The 23787-nt window shown below is 37.6% G+C and overlaps 1 protein-coding gene across 1 annotated transcript; it reads right to left on the bottom strand.

Annotated features, from left to right (window-relative positions):
• Nucleotides 1-127: 127 nt before the first annotated feature.
• On the bottom strand, nt 128-23445 carry LOC141900681 (glutamate receptor ionotropic, kainate 2-like). Its single transcript, XM_074787681.1, has 16 exons — nt 23338-23445; nt 9653-9838; nt 8393-8548; nt 7730-7981; nt 7091-7302; nt 6652-6705; nt 6169-6336; nt 4682-4834; nt 4241-4348; nt 3867-3980; nt 3093-3302; nt 2272-2614; nt 1778-1995; nt 1465-1690; nt 1115-1383; nt 128-866 (listed from the first exon to the last, which is right to left on the bottom strand). Exons 2-16 carry the CDS (start codon nt 9753-9755, stop codon nt 678-680), a joined length of 2775 nt encoding a protein of 924 aa, XP_074643782.1. The 5' UTR covers nt 9756-9838; nt 23338-23445; the 3' UTR covers nt 128-677.
• Between the last annotated feature and the right edge of the window lie 342 nt (nt 23446-23787).

Genomic DNA, 23787 nt, shown 5'->3' on the forward strand with positions numbered 1-23787 from the left:
ACAAATCCATGATGGTTATAGGTGTTTAAGTCTAAGAATCTAGAAAAATAAACAATATCGATGCCCGTTTTATACATATACGATGCACCTGCGTATTATATCATAATGTGAAGATATCGATCCGATTGTTTGATACTCAGAATAACGATCCGAGAAAATTAATCTGATATCAGTTTCAAACCCGCACAACTCACAGAAGACGGAGTTGTGAAATTTGATGGGCAGCGGATAAAAAATTTGCACGCTTTTTACTCACACCGCTGCAGTTATTCAAACAGTCTTAAATGTTTCGATGGAAGATATGAAATTACTCTTCACGACCAGTCACTCGGTCATCTCATTACAATAGTCGAAAAAATTGATCCAAACTGTACAAATTATTTACAATCATACATAGAAAATAAAAACCTCTTCCCCAACTGCGCTCGTTCGGTTTTCATTCTAAACATCGCTTTATTATTTTTGTTGAAATAAGATCAGTCGCATCGATCTTGGTTCAACGTGCCGATTTAAGAAATGTTCCATCGCGTTCGCTAACACTTCGTGACAATCATGGCCGCGCCATTATCGCCATAATCATAGTCTGCTCGCCCGAAGTCGTTAAACTCGTGGCCCTGAGGCCAGTACCCACGTCTGCTAATATTATCTTCGATGCTTAAATCGGCACTACACCGCCGTCATGCGTACAGTTCTCGACCCGGCACTGCCGTGTGGCTGGGAACTAGTCCGGTTAATGGTACGGATAAATTCATCCCATTGTCCATGATATCATTTTGAGTAGGTCTTTTCTTAGCCGGCTTTTTGGACGAACTAAAACAGCGAATTGCGAAACGGAATTCTTTGCCCATTTCGGTACATATGGAATCCTGAAACGATTCATTGAACCAGCATGTGTGAATAATCAGAAAATTGGAAAATATACGAAGGATAATATGTGTAGTGGACATTGATTTACCTTTTTATACCCTGGATCCACTCTTTGTCCGTACAAATCTATATTATTCTACAAAAAGACATTTGAATGAAAATGAGTGTCTCTTTCAATGATTTAATCATTCTGTGTTCAAAATCAATTTAGAATGAAATAACAGCTTAACTGACTTCGTACACCTACCTTTTCGGCACGCGCGTTTTTGCGAGCTTTCCAAACAAATTCCATTATTGCTATAATTACAGATAAGAAGAGTCCAGCGACTAGAACAACAAATACGCCGCCCACATTTTCTACTCCAAGTTCATTCGCGTTCGCATCTTTCGGTTCGGCATTAGTGCATTTACCGCCGCCATCTTTTTCCTTCCACCACCGATTGTACAAAAAGTGAAGCTTTTGCGCTTCTTGTAATTTCAGAATGCTATCGGAAATAGCATCTCGATAAGGAGAACCTACGGATACAATTCAAGTAAGGTGTCAGATAATTAGATTTGAAATTAGAAAAAAACGAATCTCTTTTCCTAGTAACTCACCCATTGGGGTTCCTATACCATAGCCTTTAGAATCGAGAAGTCCGCCAACTTGCATAAGATCACATTGTCTTTGCGTGAAATATTCGTTCATAGTAGACTCCAATAGATAAGCGTAGTCACCGTTTTTAACTCTCTCTATGCCATGCTTCGTGGTGTTTACGAATACCGATGGCACTTCGTTCGCCATGAAGTTCCACATCCGTTCGTAGGTTGGGATTTTTGACGACTGGAATTTTGATCGAAAAATCAGTTGCAACGGATTTCATTCATATGATTGGGGGATTCAACACATTTTCGTAAAAGAACAACTTACCCTGAAAAATGAAAAGGTAGAACCTCCCCAAATTGTGCCATATTTGATTTCAGTCTGCTTGGAGAGATCTTCGGCACTCTGAATCGGTGATATCATTCTTTCGACAGTGAGGAAAGCGGCAAGATTTGCCGTATATGAAGAGATCATAATGAGCGTAAAGAACCACCATATTCCACTGACTATACGCGTTGAAATTGCTCTTGGTGCAACTTCAGAACCTGTAAGATAAGTCTTGTTTCAATCCATTTCCTAATGGGATACAATTATATCTTTCCGAGGAAAGACCAAAACAACAAATGAACGTCTCATCACGAAGGGGTTGGCGTGGATATGTTGAAAATAACAGTAATTATCAATATAGTATAGGTTCGTTGATATACATGTATCATTCAATGATTTCAGGATCCTTCATGGTTTTCCATTACTGATTACGTATTTGATGACTATATATACTATATTAAGTTGGCATGATAAATGTCAGTAACTACACCCACCTTGTTGCATGAGAGATCCAATTGTAAACCAGAGACTATTCAATATGGTGAATTGATTTTCTACGACATCCGAATCAGGATTGCACGGATGTGGATTATACCATTCATACGGCGTAAATCTGGCGATAACGAAAAGTATTATGCTGACAATCGTGTACGCCGCTAACATATAGATCCATACATCGATAGACAACGGCGACAGAAACGAAAACAAACTAGGGTTCTTCTTGACCGGCTTCATGAAAATGACGCTGATTCCCAGGTTCATGAAGGGTTTCGTGAAGTCTATCACTTGTTCTCGCTGGTAGCTGATCGTAAGAGAAGCTACAGCCAAGTCGGCTCTCTGAATGATAAAACATGGAAATCATTTCTTATTAACATTCCTGAACATCATATTTCAACGACTATTGATGAAAAATTATGATTAAAATCAAGTTGATATTTCCTATAAAATCATTATATACACTGTCCAGAAAGACGTTACTTCTTAGGTAATTTACACATATTTCACAAGCTGATTCATCATATATTCATCATATTCTGATAACTCAATATACGGTATTTCATTGGGGATTTTTATCAGACGTAGAAAAATACCAACGGGGTATTCAAGTGGTCCGCTATACGCTGTACGATCTGCACTCGGGATAGAATCAAGTGCTGCAACTGCTCTTTTTCATCGTTTTCATCGTCGGATCGCCAATGAAGAGGCATCTCTACGACGCATGTTGACATGAACATGGTATCAATGACGTTGCTCCAAAAACCTCGTCTCCATTGTAGTGAATTTACCGGGTTTTTATTTCAGATCTATCCCTTACCTTATCAATCAAATCACTAACCATACCATTCCATTCCCCGTTGTCCATTTTCGCCCCGTATTTCTTGTCGGCTACAAGCTCGATGGTGTAGTTGAATCCAAGATCTGCGGCAATCTCTCTTAGCAAGTCAACACAGTAGCCTTTGAATCGTGCATTTCCTTTCAATGGTTCGCCGTTGATTGGTTCACTTTTCATAACGAACGGGTCATCCTAATTTTGGTGAAAATACGACAGAGACAATTATTTCGATTGAAATCAAAAAGTTGTTACGATATGATATAAACTGAATCTTCTATTAACACTAATGCTCAAATTAGTCCCGAGGATTGAACACCTATTCTAGGAATACAATGTGTTTCTTTGAAATACGGTTTCAGATTTTGAGGATTAATCATTCGAGCAGAATCAAATTCTATTTTGGAAAGTATGAATGGTGCAGCGACGCGATTTTACGATTCAGTCGTCACGACATGTTGATGTGAATCGCAGTTTCCTCGTAGCCAATTTCAGCGAATTTGACAATGAATATACCTGGTAATAAGATAAAAACCCACTATCTACAGATTAAAAGAATTTAAAAACAAGAATTTATTTATTCAATCTAAAATATATATAAGACACGACGTTTCGATCTCACCCTAGAGATCATCGTCAGGTGGCACCAATTCTTGTTTTTAAATTCTTTTGATCTGTAGATAGTGGGTTTTTATGTTATTATCCGTTCACCACGTTTGAGTGTGTTTATCGTTCTAATATACCTGGTGTCGTTCTTACCAGAATAGTCGTGATCTTCAGCGTTTTATTTTTCAACGAATTCTCTAGTTCGTGGCGATACGTAGAATATTCCTTTGATATATTGAGACCTTTGCCCGTCTCCCAGACACCGATCTTTAATTAAAGGAGAGCACGCAGTTTTACAACGCTTGTACGTCAATATTTGACTAAACAGTTTGATGTGCGGAATATTAGGATAACTTTTCGTTTAAGTAAACGTAGGTCGTGTATAAATTGGCAGTTAAATCAAATTGTTAGGACAAGTAGAGAGATATTTTATGGGTTTGTCACGTTTATAGCAGCTATGAATCTGCGGCGGATGGCGATCAATGCATCTATATATCGGGTTTATGACGTCAATGGATTCGGAATACCTCGTTCAGTATGCCCTTTTTCGTCAGTTCAACTAGCTGCAACCGGAAATGAGAACGGAGACCTTTACTGTCGAACTTTATGTCTCCCGTTAGTCCTTTAATCTCCGCCTGAAAGAACATAGACGCGTTACACCATTTTACACTCACAGAACAATGAGACGCTAATTAGAAGGAATAAATTGGAAGACTATGTACTGCTTCATTGAGTAAATATAGTCAAGTGGAATACGTAGTGCGATCGTAATGACTATATGTATCAAATATCTGGTAGTCTATTTAGATCGTCCGAAAGAAATAAACCAAAATATTTTATGAACCACACATAAAAATTCACACGTAAAATATGCAGTATTATATTGGCTAAAATCAGCAATAAATCTGTAAAAAGAATAATTGAATAGATATTATTGATAGTTGAATGAGGAAATGTTTTTAACGTACCATTTTCAAATAGTTAAGTAAACTGCTGCCCTGTGACCAGGCGGTTCCAGCACTACACGACTGCGGGGTTACAGTAATATCCAATGCACCCGATAAAGCGTCCAAAGCTGTGGCAAACAGATGGACAGCGTCGTAGATTAGGGCAGTTTCCGTCTATAAAAGAACACTTTTCATTTATTTGGTGATACACGATGTTACGAGGTATTTGAGGGTATTTCAGAGGTTTAGGGGAAGCAGGGAGTTGGCTCCCAGAATAGAGTTAGCAGGATCAATACTTTCGAGACTTCAGTCGGCTGAACCTCATTTCCCGTCATCAGTTCGTCATTTGCTAAATTCAATAAAGTCGAAATTTTGAAATTACCGACGAACACGCGATATCAATGGAAGCGTTTCAATTAGGTTTTACTGCTATCTACCAGTTATTACTTGATAGAAAGATGAATAGATAAAAACCTTCATTCCAACTGGGTTGCAAATTTCAAATTCAAATACGAACGATTCTATATCAAATTCATTAATAGTCAATCTAATGTATCATTTCAGATATGTTTTCCACTTCTAGATTAAAAACCGTGTTTCCATCAACATTAAAACAATAGTCAAGTGCAAAATATGGAAAGTCGAACAATCATGCGATGATTTTACTCCATTATAGAGCGAAAATTGAAAGTAAACGATACATTAGCTAATAAAGAACTGAGTGCTGCGAAAACAAAATTCAATTTTCTGCTATTCAGTCCACGATATCGAGAAACAAAAGGACAAGCAAAAAGTCTGAATGAATATCTTTTTTTCTAAAATAGAATTGAACAAGTATATGATAATAGAAATCAGAACAGAAATTGTAGATATCTATAGCTAATACTAATATAAACCGTAATCTGTGCTTTGAGAGATACACCTATCTCTCTCTCTGTAAATATATATATATACAGTCTAATTCATTATTAAGACAACACCACCAACCGTTTCTGTGAAGCCCGTTGATGAAATATTCTGTACAGCGAAAAAAAACAAAGGAAAACCAAAGCATAACTGGCACTGCATTAGGTTTATTACTACTCGCCTTCGGGTTGACTCCATATGTTAGAATATTATTGTTCATACATTATTCAATTTTTATCTCACGTTCCTTAGCTTTAGCCCGAAGGGAATTGAGATTTTCCAAACAAGAAAGAAATGTTACATTCTGTTTCCAAATCTTATGTCGGCGCTTTTGATAATTCATCGAACGGATATATATCTATCTTTGCAGGTATGAAATATTTATACATGTACTGAAAGCAGTAGTGCAACTTAACGTGACTTGGGCTTACCGAGACCTGTGAAATATGTCACCCATTATAAACGCACGATATTGTGTTACTGAAGTGCAAGTCGCAATCCAAAAACGTATGGTTTACGAAATCTATTTGGAACGATTCCATTTTGTTAAAAGTTTGATCGATTATCAGTATCAGATATGATTTATCTAACAAGGTTTCTACCTTGATTGTTGGTTTGCCCTCCATCGGAGAAAATGATCCGCTCATTTCTTCCAGCATCCAGTCACTCGATACGTCAGACACCAACGAGTTTTGAGGGTCAATGATTCGGTAGGAAGTTATATTCGCACCAACGTCTTTGAAATCATTCAGATCCAATATTCCCATATCCTGTCATCAAAAATGAGAAAGAAGGCTTTAGAACGGGTCGTATTTTTGGCTGAGAAGACGAGAGAAAATGACGTCATCATACAATCTACCAAAGTGGCGTAAGTGGGCCGCAAAACAGACAAATCATGACGGAGTCATTTGAAATTACGCCCAAGTTATCATCATTATCATCAAAAGCACATTTGAAAGTGATTATGTTTTTTGTCATGGATAATGATGTCTTTCTAAGCACAATGCGGCGTCGGATGAATCAAAAGACTCGCACTCACGATAGGACTCTTAAAGCACTTATCTCTTTGGATGTATAATACTCACCAGCGTCGTGAATAAGTAGTGATAGTAAAATGTCAACATTTCCAGTTGCAGAGCCTAAAAAAGACATAACTCATAAGGTTTCAAAGACTCATCAGTTCAATAAAATCGGCTAAATGGCAAATGGTGACGATATGACGAATTGATCTCACGATCTGCTTAGTTAAGTCACACATAAAGTGTCAATTTACAAGCAGACTTATAATACACGTTGATTTGAGGACATGTACACTGCTTACAAGACTACTTATAGCTACCGGCAGTTCAGATAGGAGTGTTATCCAACATCGACCACTACTAGCAATCAGTGTAATGGCCATATATGACAGTTTACCTTGCAGTCAAGATGACATCAAATATTGGATACGTTAGAAAAAACTAGCACTACATTATCGAATCATGAATAAACCTTTAAGGATAAGTGTCCAAAAATGGTAACTACCTCGCGCAGGACTTGTCTTATTTTGTCAACGCGACAATCAACGATTATTTTCGTTTCACCGCGGAGTTTCAGCTCTTTGAGTAATGGTTTATATTGTCCATTGACGGCCTCTAACTTCCGAACAGTAATTTGGTATTTGCTCGAACCATTTTCCTTTTTCTTTTTATTGTTCGGATTTTTTGCTTCCAGTATCGAGTGTAACCGTATTAAACCTGGAATGATATGTGCATGGGCATGATATTCATTGATCATGCTTTATATACATTTATTACATTATATTCATCTTAATAGAATTTCCAATTTGTTATTCTCTGCAAATACGTAGTCATAAAAGTTTCCGTGCGAATGACGGTCAAATAAATTTTCGCCTGAGATAGTTTGGTTAAATTAAATTAATTGCACACGGTATTCGCTGATTGCAGTTGCGACAGAGACGGTAATTAGTTTGTTGTCAAATTTCAGACGGCAAATGCAGCGCGGTGAAACAAAATCCACATGGAATGATCATTATACTCCGAAAAGCATTACCGCTTCGCACGTGAATTCTCGCAATTTCATACCTCAAAGAAAGGTAATCGGAAAGAAAATATTGACAAGACTAAGACTGTGCTTCTTCGTAGGCAACGACTTGACGCTTACCTTCGTTATCTTCGTACAAAATGGTGAACTTTTCCCACTTCAGTTCTTTCACGATATCTACGTACGCTTGGCTTAGCGATGTGTAATGAGGATACAAATTAACAGAATAAAAATCTTTAAAGTTGCGGTAACTCCAGCGTGTTTCGATGTGCGGCACTTCCAGAGCGTCGCAGATCGACTGAACATGAGCGGACGACAGGCTGGACATCGGCCCAAATACGGAAGCCATGCCACTTTGAAGTAGATGACAAGCTGCAAGAATAAATGAACACCATGAATGAACTTAGAAATACCAGAATAATGGAAACTAATCAAATATAACATATATTTAAATGCATTACTTTTCAACTCATTCTCATGCTTATCAGGAATCGTGCTAAGAAGGGCCAACAAATACGAAATTGTTTTCATTCAAGTATAGTAGATAAAGAATCAATCATAGATAGATAGAGAAGTGAGAACTTTTCAATCATTGTTTATCATACGTATATACATATATATAGATTCAATTTCTGTCTGTCGTCGGGCATTGATGCATATTCATCGGAGTAAATATTCATTCGTTCAGGGATCCTAGCGCCGACATTTACTTCATCTCCGGGGATTCTCAGGTCTTTTTACGACTAATGGGAAAAAAGATCGATGCGCATTTTCGTTTCTTACCTTTTCGAGATGTATGGAAGCTGTCATCTTTCGGCACCTGGGCTATTTCCGCTAGAAGCCTCGTATTCTTCAGGATATCTCGTCTATCATTGATCTTATCAGTGGCATATTCAAATGCTTTTTTCTGACCTACGTTGTGATGTTCGAATATTCCACCTACGCGTTAGTAAAGGATACGATACTTTTAATGTTTTTGATAATACTTGTGAATGAAGCTTGCAATTAAATACGATATGATTTTAGTTTTCCATCTCATATCCCAGCACGATGATTAACGTAAAACGATATACATAAAAAAACATTATCAGGTACAGATAATGCATTATTCCATATCGAAAGAGAACATTTAAGGGTTTACTTGGGATTTCATCAAAACGTACGTATGTATGAAATTTTATTGGCTCATGATAGAAAAGGCGCATATATACAAGTCGTTTTTGATGAGTTCAGTGATAAAAAAAACCTTTTATTATCAATGACCATCAAGATACTCGTCAGAGCACACAAAAGGCTATTACCACCGTATGCATATAATACAAACGAGCATTAACCAGTTCACATTTCAGTTCATCTTGATACGTAGCCTACTTAAACTCCCGAAAACGAGAGCTGAATAATTGTAAAGAAGATTAGCCGAATACAAGATTAATTCGGTCGAATTAGTATGGAATTAATCATGACATTCAATGAAATCATTACTGTTCATTTTTATTGGCAATCATTTTTTGCTGAACGGCGTTCGTCAGCCGTAAATTGACGTCGAGCAATTCCGTCAAATTCATATGACAGCCAGGCAGCGGTGAATGATGTTTTGTCGCTAACGCCAATCAAATACGTCGTTATATTGATCGAATCAAAATCGTAATTCTCTGTATAACTATTGCGTTTTCATCTATCGTTCGATAAATGCGTATAAACATTAACGACTTATGTGGTGTGTGCCGATATAATTCACCACATTGCAAAGATCCAGAGTTGTAAAATATAAAAACATTTCACAAGTTATTCTATTCAGCCTTCTTTGGTGCCGTTTATCGGAGTGACGTCACAGCGCGTCATAGTGGCCTTATCGAGCGAAGTAAAAAGTCGCAGTTGACTGCCATTAGAGGAACAACACACGTGCCTATCCAGCCACGATCTAATAATTGTTTCTTCTACGGCAAAGCTCCGAAATCAACGCCCGTCCGCAAACAAGTGAATCGGAGGGATAAAATTCCAATTAACCTCGGTCGTTTGGCCGGTTGAGAGATCACGACTTACCGATTTTGATGACTCGCTGTAATGCCGCGGATACACTAACACTGAGTAGCACCATTAGTAAGCCAATACAAATATTTCGCCACATCTTAGCCATGGAAGACATCGCGATGTTGCCCGATTTTCAGCAGTCTCTCTTGCTTATGTGTTGAACCAATGCATCGTGTTATAGCTTATATCGGATGGGATCTAAAAAAGAAAAACGATAAACGATAATCGAAAAACATTCCTTTAATGAATTTTTGATAACATGTGACTGGTACGCCGGCAAAATGCCTGAAGAAATTGATAGAGCATTTACCCCTAAAGAAAAGCGAGACGATAAATTACTGAAATGGCAGATTTGTATTTGGTACTAAACACTTCAGGGATAACGTTGAACGAAGAGTATATTCCACTTTCCCACGATCTCTAACATTAAATCCCGAAGTTTAAGCACATTTTTGCGAGTAGAGGAAATTTATAAATCCTATGAAATAATGTGCAATATTTCCTCAAAGTTTCGTATTTTATATGTTACAATTGATCGCACATTGTATACTATTTTACGCAGAAGTTAATTTGATATAAGTAATGGATTTTACATTACTTAGCCGATATCCACCATCGATGAAACATGCGCTGAAGTACATTTAAGTGAAAATTACCAGCTACGGGGGAATGTGATTTAAAACTCAATATGTATGTGTACATTATGTGTTTAGTAATAAACACTGGTATAGATGAATCATTGGTGGTTGTCCTTGGTAATATACATATTCGATATCGTTCGTTCTTCAGTCATAATATCACGTCTGTTGCCGGAGGCGTTTGTGTCACTTAATCCCAGCAGCGCATCTTCCGCATCGACGAGAACAAACGAAGAGCATATAATAAGCGCGGCTATCATTCCATCACTTCATTCTTTATGGACACTTCGTATATATATAGTAAATGTGAAACAAAGGTGTATGGTTGATAGCGCAGTATTCTCACCAAAAAACCGCATCACCGTCACAATATAGTACAGGCTGGTCCAGCGGAAATGACGTGTAGCCACCACCGAATGAATAGTTGATTGACAATACCCCCAAGTGAGGTTCCGGTTACAATATAATATTGCTTATTGCCAATAAAACACAGGCTTAATGCTAAACTGTAGTAACATGTTCGCACCGCAATATTGGAAGCAGAATCAACAACAAATCGTCTTCTTTTCAACCGTACGTTTATACCCGTATAATGAAAGTATATCAACGGTGAATTGAACGAGTCGGATATTACTCTTGACATAAAGCTATCGATAACCGGGACATCTTGTCCACGGTGTTCATTTTGAGATTTAATTAAATAATTTACCACCATGCTAGCAATTGATTATACAATATCTGCACTGTGGCAGATACAGAGAATGTTGGATGATGCCATCTGCGGCCAATGCACCTTTTTAGATTCGAGTAGGTTGGGAGCGCTAACTGAACAAACTTATACGTAGTTAATCTAATTTAACTAGTTTTGGCGAGTAAGAAAGCCTACATTTCTGTTCTACCGAACTAAACTGGGGCCAAATTGTAGAATATCGGGTACCGGGTATAGTGCAAGGGTGTATAGGAACATATTCCATACGTTCGTAGTGATTCGGTTCTTGACGTGATAAGACCCACCGACTGTAAACAGGTGACATGGTATACTGGGCGACTGATGGACGACTGGTCGACTGGATGACCATCAGCATCGCCATCTCTGCCATCACCTTCTCCAGCATCACCATCATCAACATCTCCACCATTACCTCTTTTAGCATCACTGCCACAGCATCAACACTTGGGCCCTAAACTGGTATACATGGCAAATTCATCTAAGACATATATTGGATGCACTGGTGGTGAGGAACAAACTCGGCAAAATAAAACCCCAGTGAAAGGCGTTACGTATATACGTATCTAGCTATATAGCACGGCGGAATCCCGGCAGAAAGAATGACGCAGATAATTAATGCTATAATTGCATCTGCATTAATGACTATTCGCTGTGTGTTTCGAGATGCGCCGAACGACCCAAAATACATCACGATCGCATGCATCATTCCGTAAAACGACTGAACATTCTGATGAAGACCGATGCCGTGCTTGAAACTGAAGGTTTACGATTTCGGATTATGATTCCGAACGCTGTACAATCAAAATCGTAAGACAAATAGTTGAAAAATTTGAAATTGATTTGATTCTATTGCGGTACTCTCCCCCAGTCTCTTGCTGCCACTATGATTTTCACGAGGGGAATCCAAGTACGGCGAAGCGCGAACGCTGATTTACATGCGCCGCACATAGCGGTCATCAACAAGTGTAACGGTAATACAATAAGATGGATCAGTCCGATTTATCAGAGAGCTGTAAATAAGATTTACAACGGCTTTATAGCGTTCATTATAGGCATCTTCGTGCCGGGATCGGGAATTCATCTTGGCTCTGAAACCACACAATCGGCATCAAGATACAATTCTGCACGGAAGTTTTGAATCACGATTATTCCGTGAACATCATTTGAGTGAAATGAAACAGCCTTTAGGCGAATGAAGCGAATTGCTATTCTAACTGACAATTCTGATATATACAAGTGCATCTACGACGCAATACATAAAGCTTCGACGACATCGCGACAACGCGACCTTTCAACCTATGCATCAGAATATGAATTATCGTCCTCGTGAATGAATCCAATCAAATGAGTTATAAATTGAAACGGGTTCAGTCTGTAATCTCTTCTGGTTATGGAAGATTATGCCTGCCATCATTTCATTCGAATGTTGAGATCAATACGATCTTGCTGGAGACGAATGACAGCTGTGTCCCTTCTGTATTCTATTATTCTTCTCCGTTGCTCAGCAATATTACGCCGAGACTAGCTGAGGCACATTGTCAGTCGAAAAAAAATCCCTTCTCTTGTTCGTTTTGTCTGACAGCACCACATCGCTTCGGTCGTTTCCGGTTCGACGATTAGCGTCGAAATCGGGGAAGAATTCACGAAATGATGTACCGTATCTCATGATAAAATCTCTGACCAGCCAAAATGCATCAATTCGCAAGTCAGGTGATTTGTGTGCGAAGTGCAAAAGATGATAACAAATAAATTGATATGGAAAAACAAATGGTTGTGGAGTACCGATAATCTCAGAAACAAGTTACCAACAATCTTTTAGCGTCGAATTAAAACGACCAGTGAAATTCTGCCATATGCATGATCTTGATAAAAACGGATATCGTTATATCGAAAATCAAAGATTTTACCCGAAACAAGTGGCGATTTTATAATCTCACTTCTTCATAAACGATTGCACGTAAGAATTGCGCATCATGGAATGTTAGATTATCGCAAATTGAGGGTATACCCAGGGGCAAATCTGTACAGCATAACGAGAAACCATTGGACATACATGTCGCATAATTCTTGCCGAGTAACTGGAGTGCCTCGAGAGCATCGAACGCCTCAAGTGAATGAAACTTCTCCACTTTCATTTATACGTACAGCTTTAAGTTATACACAATTAAGAAATCGAATTCGCACGACTCATGAAGTGACGTCCCAAAGTACAAAATTCCCTTGAGTTATCAATATTCACCACACTTCATATGTGTTTACTGTCAAGAAGCCTTGGCTCATCTCAAATATTTTAGATTCTTTTGCGAAATCCTATATTTCCTACACAGATGTGTACAGGCAGCAGCATTTGTATGTATCGTGTATGAGAAAAATTATGAATATCTCAGATTCTTTATTGGTCGCCCTTATGTTGCTATGACATTCTAACTATAGCATGTGCGAAGCTCGGTCGATTTTCATTGAAAATAAAACCTACTTGTAGAACATTTTCTTTTTTTCTCAAAACAACGACAACATATGGCTCCAATACAAAAGTCCCGCAACTTCACCCAGTACCTCATACAATACACATACTATATTGCGGGGCAAAAAATCGAAAATATCAATCATATGACAGAAAGGCGTGATGTGGAATGAACAGTCCAAATGACTTTTTCATTTCATATTCGTACGCTACAAAGCGACAACTGCCTTTTATTTCTCAAACAGCATATACCGTAAAATAGAAATAAATACGAAATATTCAGAATGAAGTCTGTCTAGTTTATTCCGGTTTTTATCACAATTACAGTACAAATCTAGAAACAAACAAATTACGAGAGAGAAATGTTCATACTTTCAAATCTTAGCCCTAATGATGGGCAGGTCGGCAAGCATATCAATAGTGACAACTATAACGAGGAATGAATGCCACCTGATGTCGAATTCGTAAAAATGAAATTTTCAACTTTATACACCACGGTAGGTACGTTCGCGATATATGTTCATCTCTAAATCCAAGAAACATAACAATTAAGTTCAGACAAGTAAACACAGCGAGTAATGTGTTCCAAGATAACCGAGTAGCTGTTTTCGATTCTAGTCAGACCAGTTAAAGATAAAGTATATAACTTATTCACTTTCCACTACACAGGCATATGTTCTGTTGGAATGCATGCATATGCAGGTGGCATTACCTATGTCGAAGAAGGTAAAAAACAAAATATACAACGAAAGTGACATAAACAAAGAAAATGACGAAAAACAAAAGGAATAAAAAATTCTCCATAGAAATCTTTCCGCGAGAAATAAACTGATATATCCTCGTACTGTATATAAAAAAAAAGTAAAAAAGGGAAAAGTAATTTACTGAAAATAGATTAGTCGGTAGTTTGGGAGTGCCTCAATATCAATTAGGTGTAAGGTTATCTTAAAAATAGTATGTTGTATATATATTGCTATATTTCTACATGAGAAAGATAAATACCATCAGTAATTCGCGATGAATTTATGTGTCACTCTCATATAAATATTAATGGTAATATTGCTATTGATTACCACTCTGATCCGAAGACATTAAACATAGACGGCATGCAGGTAATGATATCTTCCCGGTGACACCTGACGTGTGGACAAAGACCGCGTTTATATAGATTTTCCCGTTGATGGCAAGCCATCATCTCCCAGTACCCAGTGGAGTCAGCTGCAGGGAGAGCGAACTGCCTTTAATCAGCAACATGATGGGGTTTGCATTGCGTATCGGCTCAGGGAGAGCAGGTGCATTATCAGTCATAGATACAAGCTTAGGTGAATCATTTAGCCAATTGAGGAAAGACACTCCTGTCCATTTGAATTCGTTTTTTCTAATTCGTCTATGTCTTATCCTAATCGATGGTTCTGTTGTGCAATCGTTACTTTTGAGTTCCATAGCTTGAATGCGGTTTACATCACCATGAAAAATAATCATGTTGAATCGAATGTCCCGACTTCGGTTTTCAGGATGAAATGCTAACGTTATGAATAGCTCGTGTAAGGACATACCGGCTTCATCATCAGTCTGCCGTATTGAATTTCTTTTGCAAACTATAAAGAAAATTTGTATCCATGGTGACGGGACGCAGCTTTGTCACGAATTTCTTTTCTTCCGTCAGAAAACTTATGTTTAATCTACCACGGTCGAATGAAAGCTCAGCGATTCGCATCGTCGACAATTTGTCTGTGGTTATTTGAAATAATATCGTTCATCTTAAAGAGTTTCCCATACGGATGTCAGGACACCGCACGGTTTCTTTGAATCCTAGGATTGAAAGTAGAAATTTCAGAACTAAGATAAAAAGCTCAATCATTTCGTTAACACACGATACCATCATAGAGACACTGAGCGCCGTTTTTTTCATAGTTCTCCTCGAGCTGACAGTTGGAAATCTGAACCGGTCGCAAATGATTTTTCTTCTCTTGAGAAGCTGTGGCATTTACCAGAATCTTCGCGACGCACGAAAGTCACCGTTCGATCACAGAATCGTAGCTATATATGGAGAGAAACTAATTTGTCGGCGATGAGCAAATCCATTTATGTTTCAAACTGGATTGCATCGGCCCTGTCATACAGTTGTATATACGTACATCGATACATCGAAATAACGTCGTCGCCGGATTCATCCGTAATGTTTTCCATCAGTAGCCACCGATATCGCAAATTTGATCATTGATTGTGCGGAAAGATGAGACGGCAAACGAAAATTTGGATTGGCATTTCCTTCATGTATAAATAGAAATATTAAATCAGATAATTCGATGAGCGTGGAAGAAGGCGTTGGCTTGGAAAATACAATGTTTTTCTCTAATAAGCTTTTATATATATCCAAAGATATACAGGCCTACTAATATATATATGTATACTAGCTTATAATAGTATTAGTTCAATTGTAAATATATTCATATTTGATATAACTATATAAAATTAAATCACATAGTGTAACGGCATGTGGTACACGATAAGCTTGCACAGACTTCAACACACATTTTAATACATGTATATATACAAATATAACAAAGCATTTGGAAGCATAATATGATAAACAGTTGTATGTCAATAGTTATTAGACGTATATATTAATGTTGATGGGCTCTTTATCTTTGTACCAAGTTCAATGTAATGTATTTCATATGGAGCCCGTAACTTAAAGCTTTTCACGTACGTGTAAACTAAGAAATAGTATATGAAATCAAAGATAACAAAAAACTTCAGTTCGCGAAAAGTCTTTCGAAATTTATAATTAATCTGCACGGTGGAGTATCATGTTCGATTTAATCAGCGCCAATGGGCTGAAAGATCCCGAGGTATACAGAACATACATCTTTATTTACAGTGAAAACATGGCAAGTTAGAGAGCAAGGTGTGGGATTCAATGAAGAGTAACGATGAACAGATCAGGTGGTTACTTAACCACCTAGTTAAAGATCTTCATTTCCAATCTCAAGTAATTTAGAAGTTCCAGGCCCGCTAACTTTGCGCAGTTTTTAAGTTAAATAATCATTGTACTGATTTATGACTTTTAGCAGGATATTGCAGCGACTTTTACCCCAGATGATTTGTGTATTCCATCGTTGAATTTTAAACAGTAAATTATACGTAACCATAATTTCTAGAGAAACATTCAGTTTCATCAGTTATTGTCCAATAGAGTCTCTTAAACCGGATAAGGATGAAATAAAATCATGAATCTAAATGCAACTTGCGTCGGTTTTATGGCGAGATTTGTCAATCGTGATATGGCGAGCCTTTAACGACGCAATTTAATATTTGATAGTGCAGTAAACGTTCCTGTGGATAGTTTTATGTTAAATTGATACCTAAAACCGTTAATACTTGCTGCACTCAAACCATATGTGTATGTATTAAATAGATGCATATGATCCCGTTTTAATATGCCTTCGTCATAGTAACGATATGGCTTCATGGCTAGAACTGTATTAGTCAAAAGTTACAAATTCCTCCATTCATCAATTTTTCAAATATAAATTCAAAACACAGCATCTGCTATCTAGACATTTATGGGATTTTCGCCCACCTTCTCGGTATGAGATATCAAAATTCTTATGGCTTTACGGAGATGCGATAAGATGGTTCATTCGAGAAGATAATCTCGCCAGTTTATTTGGTTTTTACCTTCGTTGTTGAGTAAAAAGACGGTAAAAATCATCTATTCAGGCCTTCGCGATGGTCGCCGTAGGAAGCTAATCTATATTCATGAAAGAATGTCTCAAACATTTCCAAGGATATACACTACTCGAATAGAGAAGATCGCTGTAGTTGTTAGTTATCTAGAATTGTTTTAAGTTATAAAATTCATTTAAGCCGTGAAATGTAGTAAGCGTTTCCACGATCATGGAACCGTCATTATCAGCTTAAGTACTACAGATAAGGCTCGAAGCACACAATAAAACCTTTTCTCTATCAGCCATAATATTTCACGGTTTGCTGAGAAAGGTATGTAGGGAAGATTCGTAGTCCGAACGTCGAAGAACACGAAGCTTCTGAAATTCATCGAGTAATCTCAAGGATCTCGGGATTTACACGAGCACGATTAGTTCACCCAAGTAACTATATCTCTTGGTTGGATTTTTGTAAGAACGCATTCGCGAAAAAGAAAACGAATGAAATGTTAGGAACTTTATCACATCTAGTACATAATATAACATCTCTAATTGCTAAAACGAACGTGTTTCTATCGGGTCTATCGTTCCCGATATCATGTACGTTTGATGTTATATAAACTCAACGCATGTGATCATTCGATCGTCTATGATCTGGAGAACGCATTAGGTTTTAGCCCTAATTACACGCTTGTTGACATTCGAGTCCAGGTGACGGATCGTGATATCGACGGTAGCGAGGTATCAGGCTCTTCGTCGGAGCGAAAAATCTAATCAAAAATGGTCAAGCGAATCCAGTAGAAGTCGTGTTTGTCGCTGACGGCTGCTGTGCGCCGGGTGCTAATTGGGAAAGCACATGATTTATTCACAGTTAAAAGAATCAATCGGAAATTGTTGAAATTCAATAAAAGATATAAAAAACTAGCCTTCAGAGTTATTTAGAAAATATCTCCAGGGTACTGAGAAAACGTGAGAGAAAATTTAGATACAAAGAATATTTTTGATTTTGCTATTTTACGGTTCTGTGTATTTCGTCAACAGCTAAATACAGATATGGATTCCAAGCTTCAGCATTGGAAAAATATTCCCAAGTTTAGTTTTGGAGTAATTTGAATAATGAAGTATATAAGCCATGGTGAAGACACAAAATCCGACCCGAACGACCAACTTAGTATGACCTCAAGAAAATAATCTGGAAATCAATGGATGCTTTCGACACGAGAAAATACATTTCCAAGACAAGACGCTACAGATATAACTTCACAGCAAAATGCTATATATTTCTGATGCTGCAATAGGAAAAGCACGTGCATATTATATAAGCCACTTCATTATCTGAGAATTTGCTACCGTAAAACTCGCTGGCGAGCGTAACACGTTATCGCAGTAGACAGAATCCCAGGTGATTTAGCCAACTCTCTTCACATCAAACCACGTAACAAACGAGAGCGAGGGAAATAGAGATAGTGACTGTAAAAACCATTCGGATTTAATTCCCGTTCATCAAAAGAGAAAACACCTTTCATTCCAAAAACATCGAACGATTTGAACGAAGCCAAAGGCTATAAAGCTTAACGGTTCGTTTTTGGCTTAAAATGTAGGCTAATAATTGTACTTGTTAGTTATTTTGAGTTTAATATCTGCGTTACTTGTAAAACAAAAAAGTTGAATGTAAATCATTTTTCAATAGTGTTACTTCCTGAGCATCGCAAAATTATTTTAGATAATCTATTTACTGGAAAAAAAACTGTTTATAGAAAAAGAAGAGCTGACAGCTCAGTATCTAAAAGACCGACGCTGGTGAAAATCTCTTTTTTTACGGTAAACACATTAAAGGCGGATGCGGAAATTTACCGAGTTGTTAGCATCAGCGCTGGGGCACCTCGATTTATCAACAGTTTAAACAAATGTTGAGTTTCAAGATAACTTATAAACCCGACAGAGAAATTCTACTTGTGCAATCAATTTTACAATGAGAATCATCCACTGGTGTCCAAAAGACAGACGCTTGAATCGCCGTCCTAGTTACGAATCATATTGATACCTGCACAACCTAAATTCTTTTTGCGAAAAATCTTTGAAAGAGAAGAAGTACGTATTGGCCAATACTTTTGAGAATGTTGTAAATAATGTTTATAGTATCAAAGAATGTAAAATATTCATAAAGTATGCGGTCTATGTAAAATATTGCAGATGTATTATTTCTTACCTATTGTGTTCATTACATATCACATGAGAATCTATCCATAGAAATAACCACCTTAAAAAACGTCATTGCGTCTTGTATATACATATATGTTTTTTGTTTCAATCCGTATTGCACATAGCATCTTCCTCTATTTCTTCAGCAATACAGAACGTGAGCAAGCTGTTGAGGAAGGTATGTTGAAGAGAGATAACATATTTAAGTCATGTGATAACCTCCTGTTGGGATTGAATAGAAACAGGTAGACTCAGACAGGATTACCCACAAAACGGGTGGAGAGAACTTACGCTCACAAACCAAACATATGGCCGTATGCGTTAAGGGTAGATAAATAAATATCCCGGGTCCAGACCGAAGTGAAAAATTGAAGATCTTATTGTTCAAAGACTGACGTTGATAAAGTTTAAGCTTAAGAGGAAAGTTTTTATAACGTCGGATAATCTTATTTCCCCATGGGTATCAATTAGTATAACGATAAGTGAAATCCCGTTAGGCCAATGCGAGCTAAATCAGTCCGAGATTACGTTTCTTCCCGTGATGAGCACCAAATTAGAATAAAACCTTTTCACTAAAAGGTGAGTATAAATTTCTCTTGATTGGACATATGGTGAACACACGAAGTTACAAGTCTATATTTTATGCGGGGAAATGACCTGCAAAAGAGTTAGACAAACATGGCTTGAACAGCGATGAAATATGCTATCCAGTAACCTTTTTAACCCTGTAAGTGGTTCGTCTAATAGTAAAGAGAATCTGTCATATAGTGTTGGAGCAACATTACTGAAATTGCGTAGTCAGGCGGTGACCCCGTCATCACCAGCCTCCAAAGACAGATCGAAGAGCCACTTGCTTATGAAAAGATGATAGATGTCAACAACGCGATAATGAAGGAAAGTTAACTCCATTATCATACAGCAAATATGATTTAAAAAATCTTGAAAGGAACATGAAACATCAGGCCTTATGCCGACGCATGAATTCTATCAAATAGGAGAAGTTTATGTACTGACTAACACCTCGCCGATGATCAATCCATGGGGGTTATTCGCCGAGTATACGCATGCGTAATATGGGCCGTCAAATGGCAGTCACCCATTTGGTGCTCCAGACGGTACAAATATGACACGCCGTGACGTCACGCGAATAGCTAGGACTGAATTTAACGTGATTGTACAGGGTGGGCTGGTAGTATAGAATAATTGCCACTTGTTCGAACAAGACTAGTGACAGTGATAGAAAATAGTTTAGACGCGGGTGTCCGCAGATGAATAGTGATTGATGATTACATAGAGAATTGGGACATGATTAGCTTGTATCTCATTAAGATAGGCCTATCATTAAGATCGCGCTTTATGGCCGATTACCCCCGCAGATTCTTCAGTCGGGCCATTTATTTGAAAACTGTGCAGCACCAACAACCGCGTGGCCAACCAATAAATACATCCGATGTATCGCATCGAAGTCCCGAGGCAGTGCGAGATTGGAAGAAGACTGTTTGATTATTAGTAGTTTCTTAAGTCGTCGGTAGCGTTTGGGGGTCGTATTTTTACCGGCCCACACACATGATAGCAAACAATGCGGTTTCTGAGGGCAATATCGAAGCTAAGTGGCTTCACTTGTCTATGATGGAGAATACAGACCAATAATAAACAAAATACATGGACGAAGAGGCCTATAATTTAGCGCATTGGACATGCGAAGTAACATCTTCCTTGTCGAAAACCTAATTTTGTATAATCTTGATAACAATTTAAAACGTGTTAAAAGTGTTTACAAAAAAATTTGTTTTTGATAAAGAACATGATAAAAACAGAAACGTAATACTGTAAGCCTACGTTACATTTTGTTGTACACCAAATGGTCAAATAGAACTAAACATTTACGTAAGATCTGTTATATCAATTGATATATACTCTAATTTGTTAGTCTTAGAATTGTGATACAAACCTTGATCTGAATTGAATATTTTCGAAAATCCAGTTAGAATCCATAGACAAATATTTAAACGGTGATATATTCCATTTCGAATACGCTGTATATATGTAAATGCACGCAGATGACTCAAGTATAAAATTTCAGTAAAACTTTCCGTACTGGGTAACGATCTGTGTCGACAAGTGTTGCACGCTATATGATTTATTAAACGAAGCGTGAAGAAAGCAGTACCAAATCAAATGACCGACGTTTCAACAGTGCGCGCATTGATAAAAGGACAGGGGGGTCATCTGTATTGTAATTTTTATGGACTAGTTGGTCGCGAGCAATAGCGACCCTCGCTGGAAATCTGTACAACAAAAATGACAATAGCAAAATGCACAGTTGCTACTGATAGCTGGCCAATTCGTAATCATTACATCGTCAGCGCAGCTCGTCGACTCGACAACGAACTTAAAACTGAATAGCATTCCACGTACTTCAGATTTTGAAAAAATCGCGTTTAATCAAAAGCTAATGTGGGGTTGTGTCTATTTATCTTCGCATGAATACATCTATGAGATGCTTTGAGTCAAGCGATTTCAGTCAATATGTCTCGTGTTTTTGCCCAACTTAATCCGATGCGAAAATAGCGCGTCGAAGAAAACGTTTGAAAAGAAGTTCCCGCGAAAATAATACGAATGCGCTCCTATTTCTAAGAAAACTTGTGCATAATACGTAGTTTTCGCCGCAGATTAGTATGCTTTCGTTTATTCTCATGCCGGATTATAAGCGACATCTTATCGGGACTAATTATTTTCGTATTGTCTCTTCTGGATAGAGTGCCCACTCGGGAGAGGAACGGAACATTTACGCATATAGATATCATTTAACCATATGTACAAATTTAGCAATACATTATTAATTAACTAATTGTTACGGTTTCCTACGTAACGTAGTATATGACACCATATGGTCGATAGATGAAATATTGAAACAAATCGAATCAAATACATCGATAGATTAATAACGACAAAGATATACATACTTAATGAATAAAATCCTCTAAATCAAATCTATTGTGTAATGATTATGCATTTTGAAATTCCGCAGCTCTAGACACTGTAGCCACGCGGTTATCGTCATTCTCTCGCACCCTTTATCAATATCCTAACTAATTGAATCATGTTTTATAATCAATTACCCATGAAAGTTACCAGAAATTAGCAAATTGGAGACTTAATTAAGTTTGGACTTGTTTGTAATTTCCAATGTTCGTTTATGCGTTTATAGTCCAACTCTGCCATACGTTACACGAGGCTTAGATCCATTTACTGTAGCTGTCAGCAGCTAATAAACTCACAAAATTGGTCTGGCAATTTAGCGCGTTTGCTTTTGTTTTATGGTCATTATTAGCTCGGCGCCGTATACGATAAAAAAACTCGTCATTATTTGATAGATAAGATGAAATATTATTGGCATAATTAGTCGCTTTTACTTCGAGTTTGAACACGGATGAATGAACCACCAACACTTTAGTTTAGTTACGTCCATGGATTGAATTTAATAAATTCGCGCGTCTGCGATTTCTCGCTGCGAGCGCCGTGAGTTTAAGATGCATTTTGAATGAATTTATACAGCTGCGTCAATTGTAAATTTTCACAAATATTCACCGAACAATGTCGATAAAAACGAATATCAGAATTGCGCAAAATTCATGAGTGGAATTTGCGCATTTCATTAAAATAAGATATAAGGTAATTGAACTGAACGGTTAATGCTACACACACAAGTGAACGGAATTATCTTGTTTACACGCGGGTACGATATCATTGCAGAACCCGAGGCACTATTTTTATATAAAACGAGACAAAAAGGCTCTTTCTTTGATATAGGCGCAATATTTATATATTTTACATCATCCCAATGCGCAACTTCAATCATGACATCGTCATTGCCAATCCATACCTTGGGTTACTGTAAGTAGTGATAAAAATTGGGGGTAAGTAAATTAAGGGATTAAATAAAATATTTAAGAATTCTAGCAAAAATATACATTGAAATACTTACGTACCTAATGAGATCGAATGCAAAGGACTCAATGTCACTTAATGAAATATTGCTACTTTGTTTACTACACATTTCATTAAATCCGTAAACAGAACGATACTACGGATCCGTGTCATCATGTTGTGTCGTAAAATAAATCCTCGAATAGATAGATTCTCAAGCTCGTCTGTTCGGCACGAGCTGTGACGGCAACTGTCTCCCCGTACGGTTGGTTCAACGCGACACGCAAGAAGATAAGAAGCTCTATCTTTCTTACTCATTAATCACCACCCGAGTCGCGCATACAACAGTAGTCTAACCGCAATATTGGCTATTGTGTACAGCCACAGATGTTCGAGGTATGCGTCGGTTGTTCGCAGTTTTACCGGCGCACGGATCTTGTAAATTCATTGCTCATCTAGTATTGACATAATGGGAAGGACCGAGCCGTCCATCGATGATCAATTTACCATAA

The sequence above is a fragment of the Tubulanus polymorphus genome, chromosome 1 (assembly GCF_964204645.1).
Source record: "Tubulanus polymorphus chromosome 1, tnTubPoly1.2, whole genome shotgun sequence".
Lineage (NCBI taxonomy): Eukaryota > Metazoa > Nemertea > Palaeonemertea > Tubulaniformes > Tubulanidae > Tubulanus > Tubulanus polymorphus.